This window comes from Lasiodiplodia theobromae (genome assembly GCF_012971845.1).
Source record: "Lasiodiplodia theobromae strain AM2As chromosome Unknown scaffold_6, whole genome shotgun sequence".
In the NCBI taxonomy this organism is placed as follows: Eukaryota; Fungi; Ascomycota; class Dothideomycetes; order Botryosphaeriales; family Botryosphaeriaceae; genus Lasiodiplodia; species Lasiodiplodia theobromae.
The window spans coordinates 170,135-189,898 of record NW_023336552.1 but is presented as its reverse complement, the minus strand read 5'-3'; the positions used below and the strand labels follow the sequence as shown (position 1 = coordinate 189,898).

Sequence of the window (19,764 nt, the reverse complement as noted above, 5' to 3'; positions counted from 1 at the left end):
AGAAGCTTATCCTGCCGGGATCGCAATCTGGTTGGTGCAGGGGTAAGACGTGTCGCCCGCGCGTGCGCTGTATGCAGTGCGCCCGCCGTGGACGTATTTTGTTGCTCCCGTCAACAACCACACCGCACCGCCGCATCCCGCATCCGCCGCTCCCTTCACCTGTCCTTCCCGCGGCATCGCTACCTCCCTCGCCGCCGCGCACCCGCCGTCCGTCGAAACACATGTCTTGATCCGCTTTGATTCCCACACCGAATCACACCATGGAGGACCCCTTGGTCACATCCCCAGGGGCCGCCAACGGCCTCTCCGCGCCCAAGCAGCCCGCACCCACCTCTACCTCGATAGATCCGCAGGTCATAGTCGACCATCTCGTAAAAGTTTTGAGCGTCACCTTGGGCGCCTCGGAAGAGGACCTTGCTGCGCCCGGGAGCTTATTGTCTGAGGCGCTGCTGGCCGACACCCTGCAGCGCTGCACACGCTTCGCTCTCGAGGCGCAGGTTGCGCTCTACGTGCAGAGAATCATCGGCGACCACGAGCAGATTGACGCCGCGAACGGGTCGGAAGGTTCGTCTACGCGCTCGCCTCCACCTCCGATCGTTGCTGATCATTCATTTCGTTTAGTCCCGTCGCTGCGCTACATCTACACGCTGACCTCCGAGCTGTCCGCTTCGAGCTCCTACGATGCCTGCATCGCCATCCTGAAGGGTCCGCAGCCCATCAACCCCGCCGCCCCCATCAGCCAGCAGATCCAGGTCATCAATCTCCCCGGAATTGCGTCCTCGGACACGACCACGACTGGCCAGGGCCCTCTCAGCTCACCATTCGAGGCTTTACACTCTCTCGTTCACTTGGCGCTGGCGCCGTATTTTGATGCGTACACGAAGAGCCAGGCGGCGCTCCACCCGAGCTGGAGCAAAGGAGATGTCGATGCCAGGACTGGCATTCCTGGCGCTAAGAAGAGGATTGCAGAGCTAGAGTTGAGTTTGCTTCAGTTGCAGCAGAACACCGAGATACCCGAGCTTTTGTTGGCTCAACCTGATGTAATTCAAAATGCGTTGGAGGAGGCCCAAGCCAAGGGGGTCAAGCCGACCATCGACCTCATCCCCGCGGCCTTGTTGGACGACAGCAAGTTCCTGAACAACCTGCAGAACATCGTCAATGGATGGATTAGGTCGATACAGACGATTACGAAGACGAACCGCGATCCGGCCAGCGGTACCGCAAATCAAGAAATTAATTTCTGGCTGAACATGGAGTCGGCTTTGGCTGGAATCGAGCAGCAGCTTCGCAGCGATGGCGTGTCCCTCACCATGGACGTGCTCCGACACGCGAAGCGGTTCCAGGCCACGGTCAGTTTCAGCACCGACACAGGTCTGAAAGAGACCATGGAAACTGTGCAGAAGTACAACCTGCTGATGCGCGATTTCCCTCTTGATGAGCTTCTGTCCGCCACCTCGTTGGAGAAGGTGCAGGATTCTATCAACATGATCTTCGGTCATTTGAACAAGAAGCTTCGTGCCTCTCCGTACCCCATCAAGCGCGCTCTTGCATTGGTGGAAGCCATCTCGGGCGATTTGGATGCTCGGATACATTTTCTCCTCAACGGTCGCGAGCTCATGCACCAGGAGTTCCCTGATTTTGATGCCACCATGAAGCTTGCCGAGGGCGTTTGGCGCGCATGGGACGACAACGTCAAGGAGTTTACTAATGTTGCGCGTGAAGTGTCTCGCCGAAGGAACGAGAAGTTCATCCCCATCAAGATCCAGCCTCGGCATGTCCGGACCCAGGATAGGCTCAAGTACATCACGACCTTCCGGAAGAACCACGAGCAGCTCCAACGCACCATCGTCAACGTACTCGGCCCCAGCTCTACGGTCCGGGAGATCTCCGACAACGCAAAGGACGACGCTGTCATCGTGGAGGAGATTGGCGATGTCGATGCTGTGGAGGAAGTTGCCCAGGCTTATGCGGCTTTGAAGGACGTCGATGTCTTGGACGTTACTCCCGAAGGAACCCGAATTTGGGAGCAGGCTGAGATGACGTACAACGAGCGCACATCTCGTGTCGAGAACTCCATTATTGCCAGGCTGAGAGATCGTCTGGCAACGGCGAAGAACGCCAATGAGATGTTCCGCGTCTTTTCCAAGTTCAACGCTCTTTTCGTCAGACCGAAGATCCGGGGCGCCATTTCTGAGTATCAGACTCAGCTAATTGATAATGTCAAGCAAGACATCTCGGCATTGCACGAGCGCTTCAAGCAACAGTACGGACATTCTGAAGCTCATGCAATGGCCCAGCTCCGAGACCTTCCTCCAGTTTCAGGTGCTGTCATCTGGGCGCGTCAGATTGAGCGTCAGCTTGATGGCTACATGGGCAAGGTCGAGAATATTCTCGGCAAAGATTGGAGTCTCCACATGGAAGGTCAAAAGCTCCAAAGCGAGAGCAACATGTTCAGAAAGAAGCTCGACACGCGGCCAATCTACGAAGCCTGGCTGAAGGAGGTCCAGAGGCGCAACTTGTCGATTTCCGGCCGTCTCTTCAGCGTCTCCCGCAACCGTGCCGCTGGTAACTCTTTGGAATTGGGCGTCAACTTTGACCACCAGGTCATCGCCCTATTCAAGGAAGTGCGCAACCTGCTCTGGCTCAATTACCAGGTTCCCCACGCCATCAACAACATCTCGAAGGAGGCAAAGCGCGTCTACCCCTACGCTGTCAGCATGATGGAGAGTGTGCGCACGTACTCGCAGACTACTCGTGCGATCACCGAGATGGTTGAGGTTTCCATACTCCTACACGGCTACCAAAACGATGCTCAAAGCTTGATCACAAAGGGTGTTCCCCTTAAGTGGGAGAGTTTTGTCCACGCTTATGACTTGCACATCAGGCAAGGCCCGCTTGCCGCGGCGGATCACTCCTTGACTCCGGCAAGAGGTGAAAGCAAGCACGTTCAGTTCGTCCGGGAGTTTGCTGCAGCTGTTTCGCTACTTCAAAGCAAGACGGAAACCCTGAAGACCATTCACGCCACCATCCAAAAGGCTCTTTCCGACCTCGAAACTTGCCCTTACAAGTATGACGCTTTCCGCACCAGCTTGGATGTGATCCAGCGCGCTGTCGACCAGCTCAACCTCGAGAATTACGTCAACCTTCATTACTACGTTTCGGAGTTGAACTCCAGGATTGAGCGCACGCTTCTTGTGCGTCTGAGCACCGCCATCCAGGAATGGATTGAGGCCTTCGAGAGTGCAGACGGTTCTGAAATTGATGGTCGGCCTACTACTGCTTCTTCTGAGAGCGCAGAGAAAAACCGTCCTCGCCTGTCCCATCTCATTCACGAAATCACGATGCGTAACCAGGTCATCTACCTCGATCCCCCGCTGGAGTTCGCCCGTGCTAGCTGGCTCGACCAATTGCATGACTGGCTTGGCGTTATCTGCAGGCTCGAGAAGATCAAGTCCTCGAGATACGACATGCGCCTTGAGGCCGTTCAGGATCCAGCCAGCCTCCGTTTTGTGGAACTCCCAAGCCGCTGCACTGAATCTCTCACCCGCGTATACGGTGCCATCGAGGAGAAGATTAGAGAAATCAGCGTTTATGTGGATGATTGGCTCCGTTTCCAGTCTCTTTGGGATCTCAAGTCGGATCAAGTGTACGATATTCTTGGCGATGAGCTCCGCAAATGGCTGCAGCTGCTGCAGGATATCCGCAAGACGCGCTCGACTTTCGATACCTCAGATGTTAGCCGCACCTTCGGCAATGTCACCATCGACTACGAGCAAGTCCAGATGAAGGTCAACGCCAAGTATGACCAGTGGCAGCATGAAATCCTTGTCAAGTTTGCCGCTCGTCTCGGAGCACGCATGGCGGAGGTCTACGCAGAGATCGAAAAGGCACGCAAGGACCTCGAGGGCCAGTCTCTTGAGTCGTCGTCCACTGCTCAAGTCGTTCACTTCATCACTTCCGTTAAGCAGTGCAAGCAGAAGGTCAAGGTCTTGGCTCCCGAGGTTGAAGTTTTCAGACAAGGACAGACTACTCTCACCCGCCAGCGCTACCAGTTCCCTCAAGACTGGCTTGACTGTGATCAGATTGATCACGAGTGGGCGACGCTCAATGAGATTCTCAGCCGGAAGAGCAAGATCGTCAACGACCAGACGGACGCGCTCAGGGCGAGACTTACTGCTCAGGACAAGGTGATGAACGACAAGATCACTGAGCTCGTTGGACAATGGAACGAAGAGAAGCCTGTCTCCGGCACAATTCCTCCCGAGGAGGCATCCGCTACTCTGCAGACCTTCGATCAGAAGCTCACTCAGCTCAGCGAGGAAGCGAGAATGGTCTCGGAAGCCAAGGAGGCTCTCGATCTCCCACCCAGTGGAGAGAGCATTCTGCCTACTCTTCTCGAGGAAGTCCAAGACTTCAAGTCCGTCTGGGCTGCACTCTCCACCATCTGGAGCAGTCTCAACGACCTCAGGGACACTCTCTGGACGAGTATCCAGCCTCGCAAGCTGCGTCAGTCCCTTGACAACTTGATCAAGATGACTAAGGAGATGCCCAGTCGTATGCGCCAGTATGCTGCTTTTGAGCATGTGCAGAACCATCTCAAGGGTCTGCTCAAGGTCAACCCTCTCCTTTCCGATATGCGTTCCGAAGCTGTGCGCGAGCGCCATTGGATCAAGATCTTCCGTGCTCTGAAGCCGAGCAAGAGATATTCGCCGTTGTCCATGACTCTGGGTGATGTGTGGGATCTCCAGCTGGCACAGAGCGAGACCGTCATTCGCGATGTCATCACCCAAGCCATGGGTGAGATGGCTCTCGAGGAGTTCCTGAGGCAAGTCCGTGAGACCTGGCAGAACTATTCCCTGGAACTTGTCTCCTACCAGAACAAGTGTCGCTTGATTCGTGGTTGGGACGACCTCTTCGCTAAGTGCAGTGAGAACTTGAACTCTCTGCAAGCCATGAGACACTCTCCGTACTACAAGGAGTTCGAAGAAGAGGCATCGTCTTGGGAGGAGAAGCTCAACCGCATCCATGTGCTCTTCGATGTTTGGATCGACGTGCAGCGCCAGTGGGTGTACTTGGAGGGTGTTTTCACCGGCAACGCCGATATTAAGCACCTTTTGCCGATGGAATCCTCTCGCTTCCAGAACATCAACTCCGAGTTCCTGAACGTCATGAAGAAGGTCTCTCGTTCGCCCTTCATCCTCGATGTCCTGGCTATTCCCGGTGTGCAGAAGTCGCTCGAGCGTCTCGAGGAGCTGCTCAACAAGATTCAGAAGGCCCTCGGAGAGTATCTTGAGCGCGAGCGTGTTTCCTTCCCTCGTTTCTACTTCGTTGGTGATGAAGACTTGCTCGAGATCATCGGTAACAGCAACGATACGGTCAGAATTGCCAAGCATTTGCGTAAGATGTTTGCCGGTCTGTCTGGCCTGATCACTACTGAGGACAACGTCATCACCGGTTTCACCTCGAAGGAGGACGAGAAGGTCCAGCTGAAGAAGGAAATCTCCCTCATCAAAACTCCCAAGATCAACGAATGGCTTGGTGCGCTTGAGTTGAACATGAAGATGACACTTGCCGAGCTGCTTGCCGAGGCCATTGAACAGTTCAATGGCATTCTGCAGGCTGAGACAATTGACCGGGAAGCATTTGAGGCCTACATTGCTCAGTACCCAGCACAGGTTGTCGTCCTTGCTACACAGGCTTGCTGGACCACCGACGTCGACAATGCCCTGCGCAACGGTGGTTCTACTCTTCAGGCCTTGTATGAGCGCCAAGTCAACATCCTGCAGCTTCTCGCCACCGCTGTTCTGGGAGACCTCGACACCATTCAGCGCAAGAAGTGCGAGCACCTGATTACTGAGTGTGTCCACCAACGCGATGTTATCGACAAGCTGAAGACGATTGGCGCCGACTCTGAGAACCATCACACATGGCTCCTGCAGATGCGCTACGAGTACAAGCCTGAGGGCGACTTCCTCCAGCGTCTCAAGATCAAGATGGCCAACGCCGTTTTGGATTACGGCTACGAGTACCTTGGTGTTGCGGATCGTCTTGTCCGCACTCCTCTTACCGACCGTTGTTTCCTGACCCTCACCCAGGCTCTCTCGCAAAGACTCGGTGGCTCTCCATACGGACCTGCAGGTACTGGCAAGACTGAGTCTGTCAAGGCTCTTGGTGTCCAGCTCGGTCGCTTCACCCTCGTCTTCTGCTGTGACGACACTTTCGACTTCCAGGCCATGGGACGCATCTTCCTTGGTATTTGCCAGGTCGGCGCGTGGGGCTGTTTCGACGAGTTCAACCGTTTGGAAGAGCGTATCTTGTCTGCCGTTTCCCAACAGGTGCAAAACATCCAGCTTGGCCTGCGAAAGGGCGCTACCGACGAGAAGGCCCAGATTGAGTTGATTGGCCGCAACCTTCGTGTCGACCTGAACACTGGTCTTTTCATCACCATGAACCCTGGTTATGCCGGTCGTTCCAACCTCCCTGACAACCTGAAGAAACTTTTCCGCAGTGTTGCCATGTCAAAGCCCGACAAGGAGCTCATTGCCGAAGTCATGCTCTACTCTCAGGGTTTCTCGCACGCAAAGCCAATCTCCAGCCAAATTGTACCCTTCTTCGACAAGTGTTCCAAGTCCCTCTCGAAGCAGGCTCACTACGATTTTGGTCTGCGTGCACTCAAGAGTGTGCTGGTCAGCTCCGGTGGCCTCAAGCGTGACCGCGTGGCCCAGGAAGGAGAAGACTCGGCCGCCGGCGATGAGGTTATGGAATCTCAAATCCTGCTGCAGAGTCTTCGCGAGACAGTCGCCCCCAAGCTTATCCAGTCCGACGTTGAGACTATGAGGGACATCGAGGAAGATTGCTTCCCTGGTGTTGAATACGTGCCTGCACCGCTCGAGGCCCTTCAGCAAGCGATTCGTGACACAGCAGGCGAGAACCGTCTTGTTGTCAGCGACAACTGGATGACCAAGGTCCTTCAACTCTACCAGATCCAAAACCTGCACCACGGTGTGATGATGGTGGGTTCTTCTGGCTCCGGTAAATCCACCGCATGGAAGACGCTTCTGCAGGCTCTTCAGCGCGTTGAGGGCACGGAAGGTGTGTGTCATGTCATTGATCCCAAGGTCATGTCGAAGGAGCACCTTTACGGAAGCTTGGACAGCACGACAAGAGAATGGACCGATGGTCTGTTCACTAGTATTCTGCGTAAGATCGTGGACAACCTTCGTGGAGAGGACACTAAGCGCCATTGGATCATTTTCGATGGTGATGTCGACCCTGAGTGGGTTGAGAACTTGAACAGTGTCCTTGACGACAACAAGCTGCTCACGCTCCCGAACGGTGAGCGTCTGAACTTGCCACCAAACGTCCGAATCATGTTCGAAGTCGAGACCTTGAAGTACGCAACATTGGCCACCGTTTCTCGTTGTGGTATGGTCTGGTTCAGCGACGATACTGTTTCCATCGACATGATGATCGCCAACTACCTTGGCGAGCTGCGCGAGAAGCCTTTCGAGGATTTGGAAGATGACAGCGTCGCTCCTGGTGTCATGTCGCAGAAGGCACTGCAACTGCAACAGTTCGTTGCCGACCTTCTCGAGCATCGTCTGCTTAACGACGGCTTCGTACGCAAGGCTATCGATGGCGCGCGTCCCTTCCGCCACATCATGGAGTACACTGAGATTCGCGTTCTCAACACGCTCTTTTCTCTGCTCAACAAGACTTGCCGTTCCATGCTCGAGTACAATGTCCAGCATCCAGACTTCCCGCTTGAGGACGAACAGATTGAAGCCTTCCTATCCAAGAAGCTGCTTCTTGCACTCACCTGGTCGTTTACCGGTGATTGTCCGCTGTCCGAACGCAAGGAGTTTGGCGACATGGTTGCTGGGCTGAGCACTGTGGACACTCCACCACTCAGCGGAGGCACCTCGCTTATTGATTTCGATGTGGCCCTTCCCCGGGCTGAGTGGACGCTCTGGCAGAACCAAGTGCCTAACGTCGAGGTCAACACCCATTCCATCATTCAGACGGATGTCGTCATCCCCACCATCGACACTGTCCGTCACGAGGATGTCCTGTACTCTTGGCTTGCTGAACATAAGCCCCTGCTTCTTTGCGGTCCCCCCGGTTCCGGTAAGACCATGACGCTTTTCAGCGCTCTTCGCAAGCTTCCCAACATGGAGGTTGTCGGCCTTAACTTTTCGAGTGCCACCACTCCGGATCTCCTAATCAAGACGTTTGAGCAATACTGCGAGTACCGCAAGACGCTCAATGGAGTTATCCTCAGCCCTACCCAGATTGGTCGTTGGCTCGTCATTTTCTGTGATGAGATCAACTTGCCTGCCCCTGACAACTACGGTACTCAGCGCGCTATTTCTTTCATCAGGCAACTGGTTGAACAGAACGGGTTCTGGAGGACTTCTGACAAGAGCTGGGTCACGCTCGACCGCATTCAATTCGTCGGTGCCTGTAACCCGCCCACCGATGCCGGTCGTACCGCTATGGGTCTTCGTTTCCTGCGCCATTCCCCTCTTGTCATGGTCGATTACCCTGGTGAGATCTCTCTCCAGCAGATTTACGGAACGTTCAACAACGCTGTCCTCAAGATCATTCCGTCGTTGCGTGGATACGCAGAACCTCTCACGAAGGCCATGGTCCAAGTCTACTCCGAGTCCCAGAAACGCTTCACGCCCGATATCCAGCCGCATTACGTCTACTCACCTCGTGAGCTCACCAGATGGGTGCGTGGTGTGTACGAGGCTATCCGGCCGCTCGAAAATCTCAGCGTCGAAGGACTGGTTAGGATTTGGGCTCACGAGGCTCTCCGTCTTTTCCAGGATCGTCTTATTGCCGAGGAGGAGCGCAAGTGGACTGATGAAGCTATCCACCGTGTTGCGGTGGAGAACTTCCCGACAATTGACGAGGAGAAGGCCCTCGGTGGCCCCATCCTCTTCTCCAACTGGCTCTCGAAGAACTACGTCCCTGTCGAGCGTGAACAGCTTCGCGACTTTGTCAAGGCTCGTCTCAAGACTTTCTGCGAAGAAGAGGTTGACGTTCCTCTCATCCTGTTCAACGATGTCCTGGACCACGTACTTCGCATTGACCGTGTCTTCCGTCAACCTCAAGGTCACTTGATTCTTATTGGTGTCAGTGGCTCCGGCAAGACTACCCTGTCGCGTTTCGTCGCCTGGATGAACGGTCTCAAGGTGTACCAAATCAAGGTGCACGGCAAGTACTCGGCCGAAGATTTCGACGATGACCTGCGAAACGTCCTGCGCAGGTGCGGTTGTAAGGGTGAGAAGATCTGCTTCATCATGGACGAGTCCAACGTCCTTGATTCCGGTTTCCTGGAGCGCATGAACACCCTACTTGCCAACGCTGAAGTTCCCGGTCTCTTCGAGGGCGACGAGTACGCGTCGCTGATGACGTCTTGCAAGGAAGGCGCGCAGCGCCAGGGATTGCTCCTGGACTCGCAAGAGGAACTGTACAAGTGGTTCACTCAGCAGATTGTCAAGAACCTCCACGTCGTGTTCACCATGAACCCGCCCGAAGAAGGACTGTCCTCCAAGGCTGCCACCTCTCCCGCCTTGTTCAACCGTTGCGTTCTCAATTGGTTTGGTGATTGGTCTGACCAGGCACTCTACCAGGTTGGCACCGAACTCACCCAATCGGTCGATCTGGATCGTGCCAGCTTCAAGTCTCCGGACAGCATCCCGGTTGCGTACAGAGACCTCAATCTGCCGCCCTCTCACCGTGAGACCGTGGTCAACGCGATGGTGTACATCCACTACTCGCTGCACCGTTTCAATGGCCGCCTCCGGAAGCAGCAGAACAAGATCATGCACTTGACTCCACGCCACTTTTTGGACTTTGTTGCGCAGTACGTTAGGCTTTACAACGAGAAGCGCGAGGATCTTGAGGAGCAGCAGCGCCATCTCAACGTTGGTCTCGAGAAGCTGCGCGAGACCGTCGACAAGGTTAGCGATTTGAGGAAGAGTCTTGCTCAGAAGAAGGCCCAGCTTGAACAGAAGGATGCCGAGGCCAATGAGAAGCTGCAACGAATGATTGCGGATCAGCGTGAGGCAGAGCAAAGGAAGACTCACTCGCTCGAAGTGCAGGCTGCGCTCGAGAAACAAGAGAAGGAAGTTGCGGAGAGAAGGGAGATTGTGCTTGGCGACTTGGCCAAGGCCGAACCTGCCGTCGAAGAAGCCCAGAAGAGTGTCAGCAACATCAAGAGGCAACATCTTACCGAAGTCCGTTCCATGCAGAACCCACCTGCTGGTGTCAGGCTTGCGCTGGATTCCGTCTGCACCTTACTGGGACACAAGACGTCAGACTGGAAGTCCATCGTCGCCATTGTGAGAAGGGATGATTTCATCGCCAGCATTGTCAACTACGATAACGAGAAGATGATGACAAGGAATGTTCGCATCAAGATGCGCAACGAATTCTTGAGCAAGGACGAATTCACGTTCGACAAGGTCAACCGCGCATCGAAGGCCTGCGGTCCCCTCGTGCAGTGGGTTGAAGCTCAGGTCAACTACTCGGAGATTTTGGACAGGGTCGGTCCCCTTCGTGAGGAGGTCGGCCAGCTTGAGGAGGCTGCACTGCAGACCAAGGCCGAGGCTCAAGCCATCTCCAAGCAGATTGACACCTTGGAGGAGAGTATTGCAGCTTACAAACAAGAATATGCGGCGCTCATCAGCGAAACCCAGGCCATCAAGGCCGAAATGAGCCGCGTCCAGTCCAAGGTTGACCGTAGTGTGCGTCTACTCGACAGCTTGTCTTCGGAGCGTGGTCGTTGGGAGGAGAGCAGCAAGAGCTTCGAAACGCAGATCGATACCATCGTCGGCGATGTGCTCGTTGCCGCGGCCTTCATCGCTTATGGAGGTTACTACGATCAGCAGTACCGTAAGGCCATGACGGAGGACTGGTTCCACATGATGCACATGTCTGGTATCAGCTTCAAGCAACCCAACCCCGTCACAGAGTACCTGTCGACAGCAGATGAGCGTCTCAAGTGGCAAGAGAACTCACTTCCTGCTGATGACCTCTGCACAGAGAACGCAATCATCCTCAAGAGATTCAACCGCTACCCGCTCATTATCGACCCGTCTGGACGCGTTACGGAATTCTTGGAGAAGGAGTGCCAGGACCGGAAGCTCACTGTCACTAGTTTCTTGGACGACTCTTTCACAAAGCAGCTCGAGTCTGCCCTGCGTTTCGGCAACCCCATTCTCATCCAGGACGCAGAGCACCTCGACCCCGTCCTCAACCATGTGCTCAACAAGGAATACCAGAAGACCGGTGGTCGTGTGCTCATTCAGCTCGGCAAGCAGGAGATCGATTTCTCGCCATCATTCAGACTCTACCTCTCTACCAGAGATCCTTCAGCCATGTTCGCGCCCGATATCTGCAGTAGAACCACGTTCGTCAACTTCACTGTCACCCAGAGCAGTTTGCAGACGCAGTCACTGGCGGAGGTCCTCAAGTCCGAGAGACCCGATGTCGACGAGCGCCGCTCCAACCTTATCAAGATGCAGGGCGAGTTTGCCGTCCATCTTCGGCAGCTCGAAAAGAGGTTGCTGCAGGCTCTCAACGAATCGCGCGGAAACATCCTCGACGACGACAACGTCATCGAGACGCTCGAGACGCTCAAGAAGGAGGCGGCCGAAATTTCAGCCAAGGTGTCGGAGACGGAAGGTGTCATGACCGAGGTCGAGAACATTACGCTGCAGTACACGATCATTGCTCGTTCTTGTTCGGCTATTTTCGCTGTGCTGGAGCAGCTGAGGCACGTCAACTTCTTCTACCAGTTCTCGCTGCAATACTTCACGGACATTTTCGAGGCCGTGTTGCAGGACACGAAGAGGACAGCAAAGGATCTCAGCTATGCGGCACGCATCGACCACATTATCAAGGGTCTTTTCATCGACACCTACCGCCGCACCTCACTTGCTCTGCTGCACAAGGATCGTGTCATGCTGGCGATGCTGCTGGCGCAGGCTGCTCCTTACAAAATGGACAAGAGCCTTATCGATGCCATCTTGGATGAGGATCTAATCCCGGTCGACGTTTCCACTGATCACGACCGCAAGGATGAGGCTATGGAGCGCACAACCAAGCACCGACTCTTCAAGACTGAGATCGAAAAGATCGATTCGGCTGCTTGGGAAACGTTCTATTCCGAGGAACTCGCTGAGAACCATGTGCCGCCGGTCTGGCCTGACAATACTGAGAAGCTGGATCAGCACCTCCGCTCTCTCATGCTCATCAAGTTGTTCCGCGTTGATCGCTTCGTCCCCGCTGTTGAGAAGTTTGTGTACGAGGTCTTCGGCAAGGAATACGCAGAGGTTACAGACGACCTGGGCGCTATCGTCAAGCAGGTGGGCGCGATCACTCCGGTCGCCCTCGCCTCGTCGCCCGGTTTCGACGCTTCTTACAAGGTCGACAACCTCGTCGAGCGCATGCACGTCTCGTGCACGAACATTGCCATGGGTTCCAACGAAGGTGTCTCGTCTGCAGACAAGGCCATCACTGCCGCGGCGGCGACGGGCAACTGGGTCATGGTCAAGAACGTCCACCTTGCGCCCACGTGGTTGCAGAGTCTCGAGAAGCGTATTGACAGTCTCAAGCCGCACGCTGACTTCCGCCTCTTCCTGTCCATGGAGACCAGCCCCAAGATCCCTGTCAACTTGCTCCGCGCTTCTCGTGTTCTAATGTACGAGCAGCCGGCCGGTATCAGGGCCAACATGAAGGACAGTTTGAGCCAGCTGAGCTCTCGCGCCCAGAAGCAGCCCGTCGAGCGTGCCCGTGTGTACTTGTTGCTCTGCTTCTTGCATGCTGTTGTTCAGGAGCGTCTCCGCTATGCGCCCAGCTTGGGTTGGAAGGGCTTCTGGGAGTTCAACGATTCGGACGTAAGTAATCCATACACATATTACCCAAAGTTCGTTTGCTAACACAACCGAAAAAACAGTACGAGTGCTGCAGTAACATCATCGATATCTGGATCGAGACGGTCGCTCACGGACGCACCAACATTGCGCCCAAGAACATCCCTTGGGACATGATCCGGATCTTGATCACGGAGATGTACGGCGGCAAGATCGACTCGGAGCACGACTTCACGATCCTGACGGAGCTGGTGACGAGCATCATGGACCCGGCGGCGTTCGAGGAGGGCCACAAGATCGTCAAGCCGACGGCGGAGAACGACGAAACGAGCCTGGAGGTGCCGAGCGGAACGGCGTTCAAGGCCTTCGTCGACTGGGTCAACGAGCTGCCCGAGCGCGAGCCACCGACGTACCTGGGCTTGCCGGCGAATGCGGAGAAGTTGTTGCTTGTCGGCCAGGCGAAGACGATGGTGGGCAATTTGAAGTTGGTGGCGGACTTGTTGGATGAGGGTGAGCAGGTCATGGCGGAGGCGCAGGAGGGGTCGAATGGCCAGTAAGGTGGTGTCGTGGTTGGTCAGGCGATGAGTAGTGGAGTTCGAAGGTGCAATGGAGTAGGTAGATAGGTTGATGGGTTTGGGTGATGCATCGGGGGGCGAAGAGTGGTGCACTCTTTCATTCTGCTTTGTTCTCTTTAGTCTATTTCTCTTCTGGCTTGTACCTTTTTATTTCTTTCTGGCTTTTTAGCGAATTATCACTTCGGCGTACTGAAAGATCACGGTATGGGAAGGGTATAGAATGTGCTGTGTATACACGGTTCGCCGGAGTCACTTTTCACTCGCTCTGTACAACTTTTTGCTCTGTAGTTCCCGGCGTGGTCTAGATGGCGGTGATTACGGTGTTCGTCTCTGGCGCTTCTGCTCATCGCTATGAAATGCTAAATGTAATATCATATCCAACCTGCTGACATAGTTGAGTGAAATCGGATACAATTATGGTCAGCCTGGCGGGGCAGATTGATTCGTAAGAACCTATTAGTGCACAGGTATTTTTGTTCGTTCTCGTGACTTCAAGGTTTTCAATTGAGTTGGGGGGGGGGGAGGGGTGATGCGATAGCATCAGCTGCGTGACAGCTTGGGCACATCTATGCACAGTATAAAAATCTGATTGATTGTTGATTGCTTTCGTCATCTTTAAGTTAACAAATTCGTTAGCAGGCAGAATAATAAACGCCCAGCAAATGGCGATAAACTGCCTTTGCTCTTTTTTTTTTCTTTTCTGGTTAGCACGTCTCATACATCTTTGGATATTCACTCGCTGCTGATAGTTGACGGAATGAAACGATCAGCTTGAAGCGAGGAAGATACTTTCCATCGATATCGTAGATTGATGCTGGGCAATGAAGATCAATCATGCCATTGTAATCGATCGACGGAATGCTCTCACTTGGGCACGAGTGGGCATCTATGGTTGGCAATAAAACAACGCGGGCAAGTCCGTCGGTGTGTTCTATGATCGGTAGACTAGGGCCAGTTTAAATTCATGAGCTTTAGTTGAAAAGATCGCATGGTGATTGTATTCAGCTAACTAGCCGGTCTTTTATAGACCTGATTGACTGATTGCTAGCATGTTTGCTAGGAATCTACTGGAAGTTTCCTGTGCCCGGCTTGATTTTCCAGTGCTTTCCATGCGTTTTCGCTGGTAAGAACTGCTCACTGTCAATCCATAGAGAGAATTTATGGTAGCTCTATCGAACCGTTCAGCTGGCAAGTTGGTTGAATCCTGGCACGTGAGTGAAGCATAAAGCAGCTGACGGCATATATTCTGGCCATGAAATAACTATAAGATCGGCAGCCCATCCGAAAGATATAAAGCGCTTCATACGAGTCTGCCGCTGTTTCGACGGGATCTTCGGTGTCACGCAGCGAGTAATGCGCATCGACATACCCGCATCACTTTTACTCTTGCGGGGTTTCGCGGTAAAGCAGGCTCTGAGTGAAGTTGCTCAGGAGTCATGGGTATAAATTGTTAATGATGGAGAATCACTCGTCATGAAGTTGGCGAGCATCGTTTCCCAAGAATGCCAATCAGCTTAAATTAGACAAATAGCGGTTCGACCCCAAGTCCTGACAAGGGTGAAATACAAGAACCAAGATTCTTCAGGGAAGCTTTTGATTCTTTATGTAGACTATTACAAAGCATCGTGATGCAACCTCCCAAAGCTTACTTGCCAGAGATATTCCGTTCTACTTACGTGGGTAGTCAAAGTCTGTGTGTAGATCATTTTGCATAATTTTTTATATTCACGGGTCCGTCTTGATCTCCATTTTCACTTATCGCGAAGGAAGAGTACAGGAAATACAAGAATGGAATTCTCTACAGTTTGTTATATCCCTCAACCATACATATTCCATACCGACATGCTGAACGTGGCGAATATGCATATTACACTCCATGAGTAAACGCATGACAATTTTTTCCAAATGCCGCCACAGGCGTCAAACCATAGCCGTGCATAGGAACCAGCGGCGTATGATATGGTGAGCTGTGGGATAACAAACAGAATTCTGCCTCCTCCTGTAGCTGCTACCGAATCAATATTGCCTTTCAGCCAGAAGAAGAAGGTCAGAGCCGAGATAATGACAGCTCCGACGACCAAGCAGGAATTAAGTACGTTTGTCCTGAAATCGGGGGTTTCGGTGGCGGGGAGGAGTACGAGCTTTCCTCCTCTCGTCCTGGCATCTGCATACAGTGCATCTCTTGTGGCTCCGTGTGGCACTTGCTCGCCTATTTCGCAGAACTCTGCAAGCATGCGCGCGCTTTCCTGATCGGCTCGGTTCGAGAATGGCATTACGGGGCCTGTCTCACGTACCCGCCAGAAGCGGGTGGTGAGAACTCGCTTGACTGGGGCAAACGCCTCGGATAACCTTTGCATGGTGGAATGCTGCATGGCGGGCTCAGCCGTGTCCATTGTAACTGAAGTTGGTGGGACTGAGGGTTATACCTTCAAAGCGACTAGCGTATATTTTGATGTTGGAGGCGCGAGCGTTGACGATGACTGAGAAGTGAAAGGCGTGGTTGAAGGTGAGGCGATAGCTTCACTGGAATCTATTGCTTTCTTCACCACCTTTCGGCGAGGTTGAAATGCAAGAATAGATGCTCTCGTTTTTACGGAAAATTTTGCTGCTTAAAAAGCTCTGTTGCGGTTTTGACCGGAACCCTGAGAAGGGTCTACCACTTCTACCATGGAAATACACTGGATCCGAATCATATGATATATGAACGATATTAAAAAAAAAAATCCATGCCTAGTCTTTTCTAATCGCCATAACGCCGTCATAAAAATAGGGCTGATGAGTGGGGCCTGCTTCTTGCTTTGTTGTTGCGGTTGCAATAAAAGGCCATACAGACGGTGCAACACACAGCAACCAGAGAAATAAAAGGCCGGCTATTCTACAGTTGAATAACACAGGAGGTAATTTTATCATTCGGGGTAGATGCTGGTCGATCTCCACGGGTGTTCAACTTACCCCACAGGCTCCCCGCAAATGTACTCCACACTCCATCAGAGTTCAACACTAGCCAAGGGACATCATGGTTAGCTATTTGGCGAGAATTTCGGTTGACAAAATTTAGCCACTGATTATCTCAATACGGATCGAATCCTTGTATAGTCTTGAAGGTTACCAGGAAAGTTACAAGTGCTACGTTGCCAGAGAATCTGGCGCTGTGTTGTGCTTAAGTCATTTCAGACTTACCCCAACTTTCCTGACACCGGGCTGGGAAACTAAAGGATAAATATCAAGTGCACGTCCTTGAAGAAGATAGTTCAGGTGTATGAGTAGCGTGAGTAAATGAGTGTTCTTCGAACTTTATTGTCTGGACAAAGTAAGCGTTGGAGAAAGCGAAGTGTGTGGGGCAACGGTCACAGTCGGCAACAACCTGAGACAGTGTGGGGTATAGTGTGGCACATTACTTGCCATAGATCGGACTCTGTATACCGAAGGCCAACTGGGGTTCTTCCCCGCAGTGTCAGTAGAGAGAAATTTCTGTAACTATTAAATGCCTTTCGAACTTTCGGTTGGAATTTCACGACATCATATTTTTCGAACATGGCACCAACACGATTCCCGGAACGATATCATGACCCGGAATATCAATCAACGCACAGAGCACTACATTCCGAGTCTTTGACGCGCCCGCTCGAAGCCGTGCTTCCGCCTGGAGTGAGCCAGGCCGACTTCGACAGTGCGATCAAGGAGTACGCTGCCATTGTTGGGCACGATGGAGTCTTTACCGGGCAGGCGCTGGAAGACTACATCGATCCCTATGAGCTTTGGGAAGCGGATGGAAAGAGAAGAATGCCGAGCGGCGCAGTCTGGTATGTTCTGGAGACCATCGCTGGCAATATGTTATGCTGACTTCATTGATGTAGCCCGCGTTCGATAGAGGAGCTGAGAGGTGTTCTACGGATTTCCAACAAGTACGGAATCCCAGTGTGGACCTTTTCTCGTGGGAAAAACTTGGGGTAAGTCCACAATGGACGTCAATAGACTTTGCCCTTTTCGAAACCATCTCCTTGGAGATATTGCCCTCTACTTATGTGTGAAGTTGAGGTTACATCCGGGTCCTTCCATTTGACTGTGGGAGCCCGGATATTTGCTTCAATTAGCCATGTAGAAAGTTTGTATCAGTCTTCACAAGGCATGGAAAGATAGACTGTTCTGCGCATCACCTCCGTCTTCAATTTTCAACGCGCTCTCATAGATATCCGCAACTGACCACTTGAGATAGATACGGAGGTCCGGCGCCGCGGTTGAACGGGTCGCTCAGCCTCGACCTGCACCGCATGAACAAGATAATCGAAGTGAACGAAAAGTTCGCCTACGCCGTGGTCGAGCCAGGCGTGACCTTCACCGACCTCTACGAGCACTGCGCGAAGCACAAGCTCAAAGTCTGGCCCAGCGTGCCCTCTCTGGGCTGGGGCAGCGTCATCGGGAACGTAAGTTTTTTTTTTCTCTTTTCCTCTCCTCATCTCCCTCTCCCCCCTCCCTCCTGCAGCAAAACATTTCCTTTCTGACAGCTCTAACCCCTCACAAGACGCTCGACCGCGGCACCGGCTTCACGCCCACAGCAACGCACCACCAGCACATCTGCGGCCTGGAAGCCATGCTCGCCGACGGCACGCTCGTGCGCAGCGGGCAGTACGGCGTCACGCACTCGCCCTCGGCGCACCTCTCCAAGTTCTCCTTCGGGCCCTCCGTCGAAGGGCTCTTCCTCCAGAGCAACCTCGGGGTCGTCACCAAGATGGGCATCTGGCTGACGCCCGCGCCGGCCGCGTACATGGCGTGCGCCTTCGACGCGCCGGACCTCGCGGACATCGAAGCCATCGTCGAGGTTTTTGGAGCGCTGAGGCGGGATGGACTGCTGCCGAGCACGGTGTACGTGTCCGGCCTGGTCGAGTGGGCGGCTATGATGGGCCCGCGGACGGATGTGTGGAAAGGCGCCGGCCCGATCCCGGAGGCGCGGTTGAAGGAGTTGCAGGCGCAGCTGGGTGTTGGGGCGTGGAATGCGCGCTTCGGGCTGTACGGGCGCGCGGCCGTGGTAAGGGCGCAGTTCGACGAGCTGAAGGCCATCGTTGAGGCGAAGATTCCAAGGGGCAGGCTGCAGGGGACGCTGTTCGCGGCGGATCAGCGCAAAGGCGAGACGACGCTCGATCCGACGAGCGTGCCCGAGCCGCATGGTGGATTCTGGGTGGGCGTGCCGAGTCTGTGGAGCTTGCCCATGGTGAAGTTCAGGCTGCCTGAGGACGGAAGGGGCGTCGCGGCGCACATCGACTACTCGCCCATAATCCCGTCGGATGGGAAGACAGTGCTGGACTGGGTCAAGACGGCCAAGGGGATCTGCGAGGCCGAGGGGTTTGATCTGATGTGTGACTTTTTCATGCATGAGAGGCATGTCATCTTCGTCAACATGATGACGTTCGATAAGACGGATGTGGAGCAGCGCAGGGCTGTGGAGGCTATTTTTCAGCGGCTGTTCCAGGAAGGAAAGAAGCGGGGCTTCAGCAAGTATCGGTCGCATGTCAACTACATGGGTAAGTCAGGCAGGCGTGTGCTGTGTGAAAGGATTCGGCTGACTCGGTATACAGATCAAGTAGCTGATCTGTATGACTTCAACAATCACGCGTATCGGCTGTTTGTCGAAAAGATAAAGGTAAGTCATTCTGAATCTTGGTCACTGCTCAAGGGACTAATGTAAAAGCTCCAAGGACACGCTCGACCCGAACGGCATATTGTCACCTGGAAAGCAGGGCATCTGGCCGCGGAAATACCGGGACAAGGAGGCACTGAAATCGCATCTGTGAACAAAACATACGAGGACTTTCAGATCATAAATCACATGCATGGACCACTGTTTTGGCTTCAATCATCTTTGCTTCGAACTACCGCTTCAATCACACCCCAAACACAAACGACATAAGATGAGAAAAGAACCCAGGTCTCCAATCAAAAGCTCTCATGCCTCTGCTGCCCAAGAATCCAAATGCAGCACCGTCTCAAACAGTCCATCAATTTAAGCCACCCCATTGATTGCATAAGTGGTTCATCTCAATAGTTCTGCCCTAATCTCCCCTCTGCGTGGCACCTCCACAAACTCACCGTCTGAGCTGCGCCGCACCATCGGCATGCCCTCGTCATCTCCGAGCTGAAATTCGTATTGAGGTGGAGCTCGAGACCTCGTGCTCCTCTGCCTTGTTGCCCCGTGCCAGTCGTCCTCAGGGCTCCTGCCCCGCCGGCCCCTCTCCCTTTCGTCCGGTTTTTCGATTTTGACTTCTTCGTCATCACTGAAGAACGTGTTCACTCTCCATTCCCTTGAC

The 19,764-nt window shown here is 53.7% G+C and overlaps 2 protein-coding genes across 2 annotated transcripts; both read left to right on the top strand.

Annotated features, from left to right (window-relative positions):
- Positions 1-260: 260 nt before the first annotated feature.
- On the top strand, positions 261-13,444 carry LTHEOB_2312 (ATPAse AAA+ type core protein; the record flags this gene model as incomplete). The annotated part of the gene is made up of 3 exons (XM_035511111.1): positions 261-564; positions 622-12,911; positions 12,971-13,444. The coding sequence occupies 3 exons, from the start codon at positions 261-263 to the stop codon at positions 13,442-13,444; spliced, it is 13,068 nt and encodes a 4,355-aa protein (XP_035364021.1).
- Positions 13,445-16,996: 3,552 nt separating this feature from the next.
- On the top strand, positions 16,997-19,251 carry LTHEOB_2311 (4-cresol dehydrogenase protein; the record flags this gene model as incomplete). Its single annotated transcript, XM_035511110.1, has 6 exons — positions 16,997-17,265; positions 17,320-17,412; positions 17,679-17,886; positions 17,985-18,981; positions 19,036-19,100; positions 19,156-19,251. The coding sequence occupies 6 exons, from the start codon at positions 16,997-16,999 to the stop codon at positions 19,249-19,251; spliced, it is 1,728 nt and encodes a 575-aa protein (XP_035364020.1).
- Between the last annotated feature and the right edge of the window lie 513 nt (positions 19,252-19,764).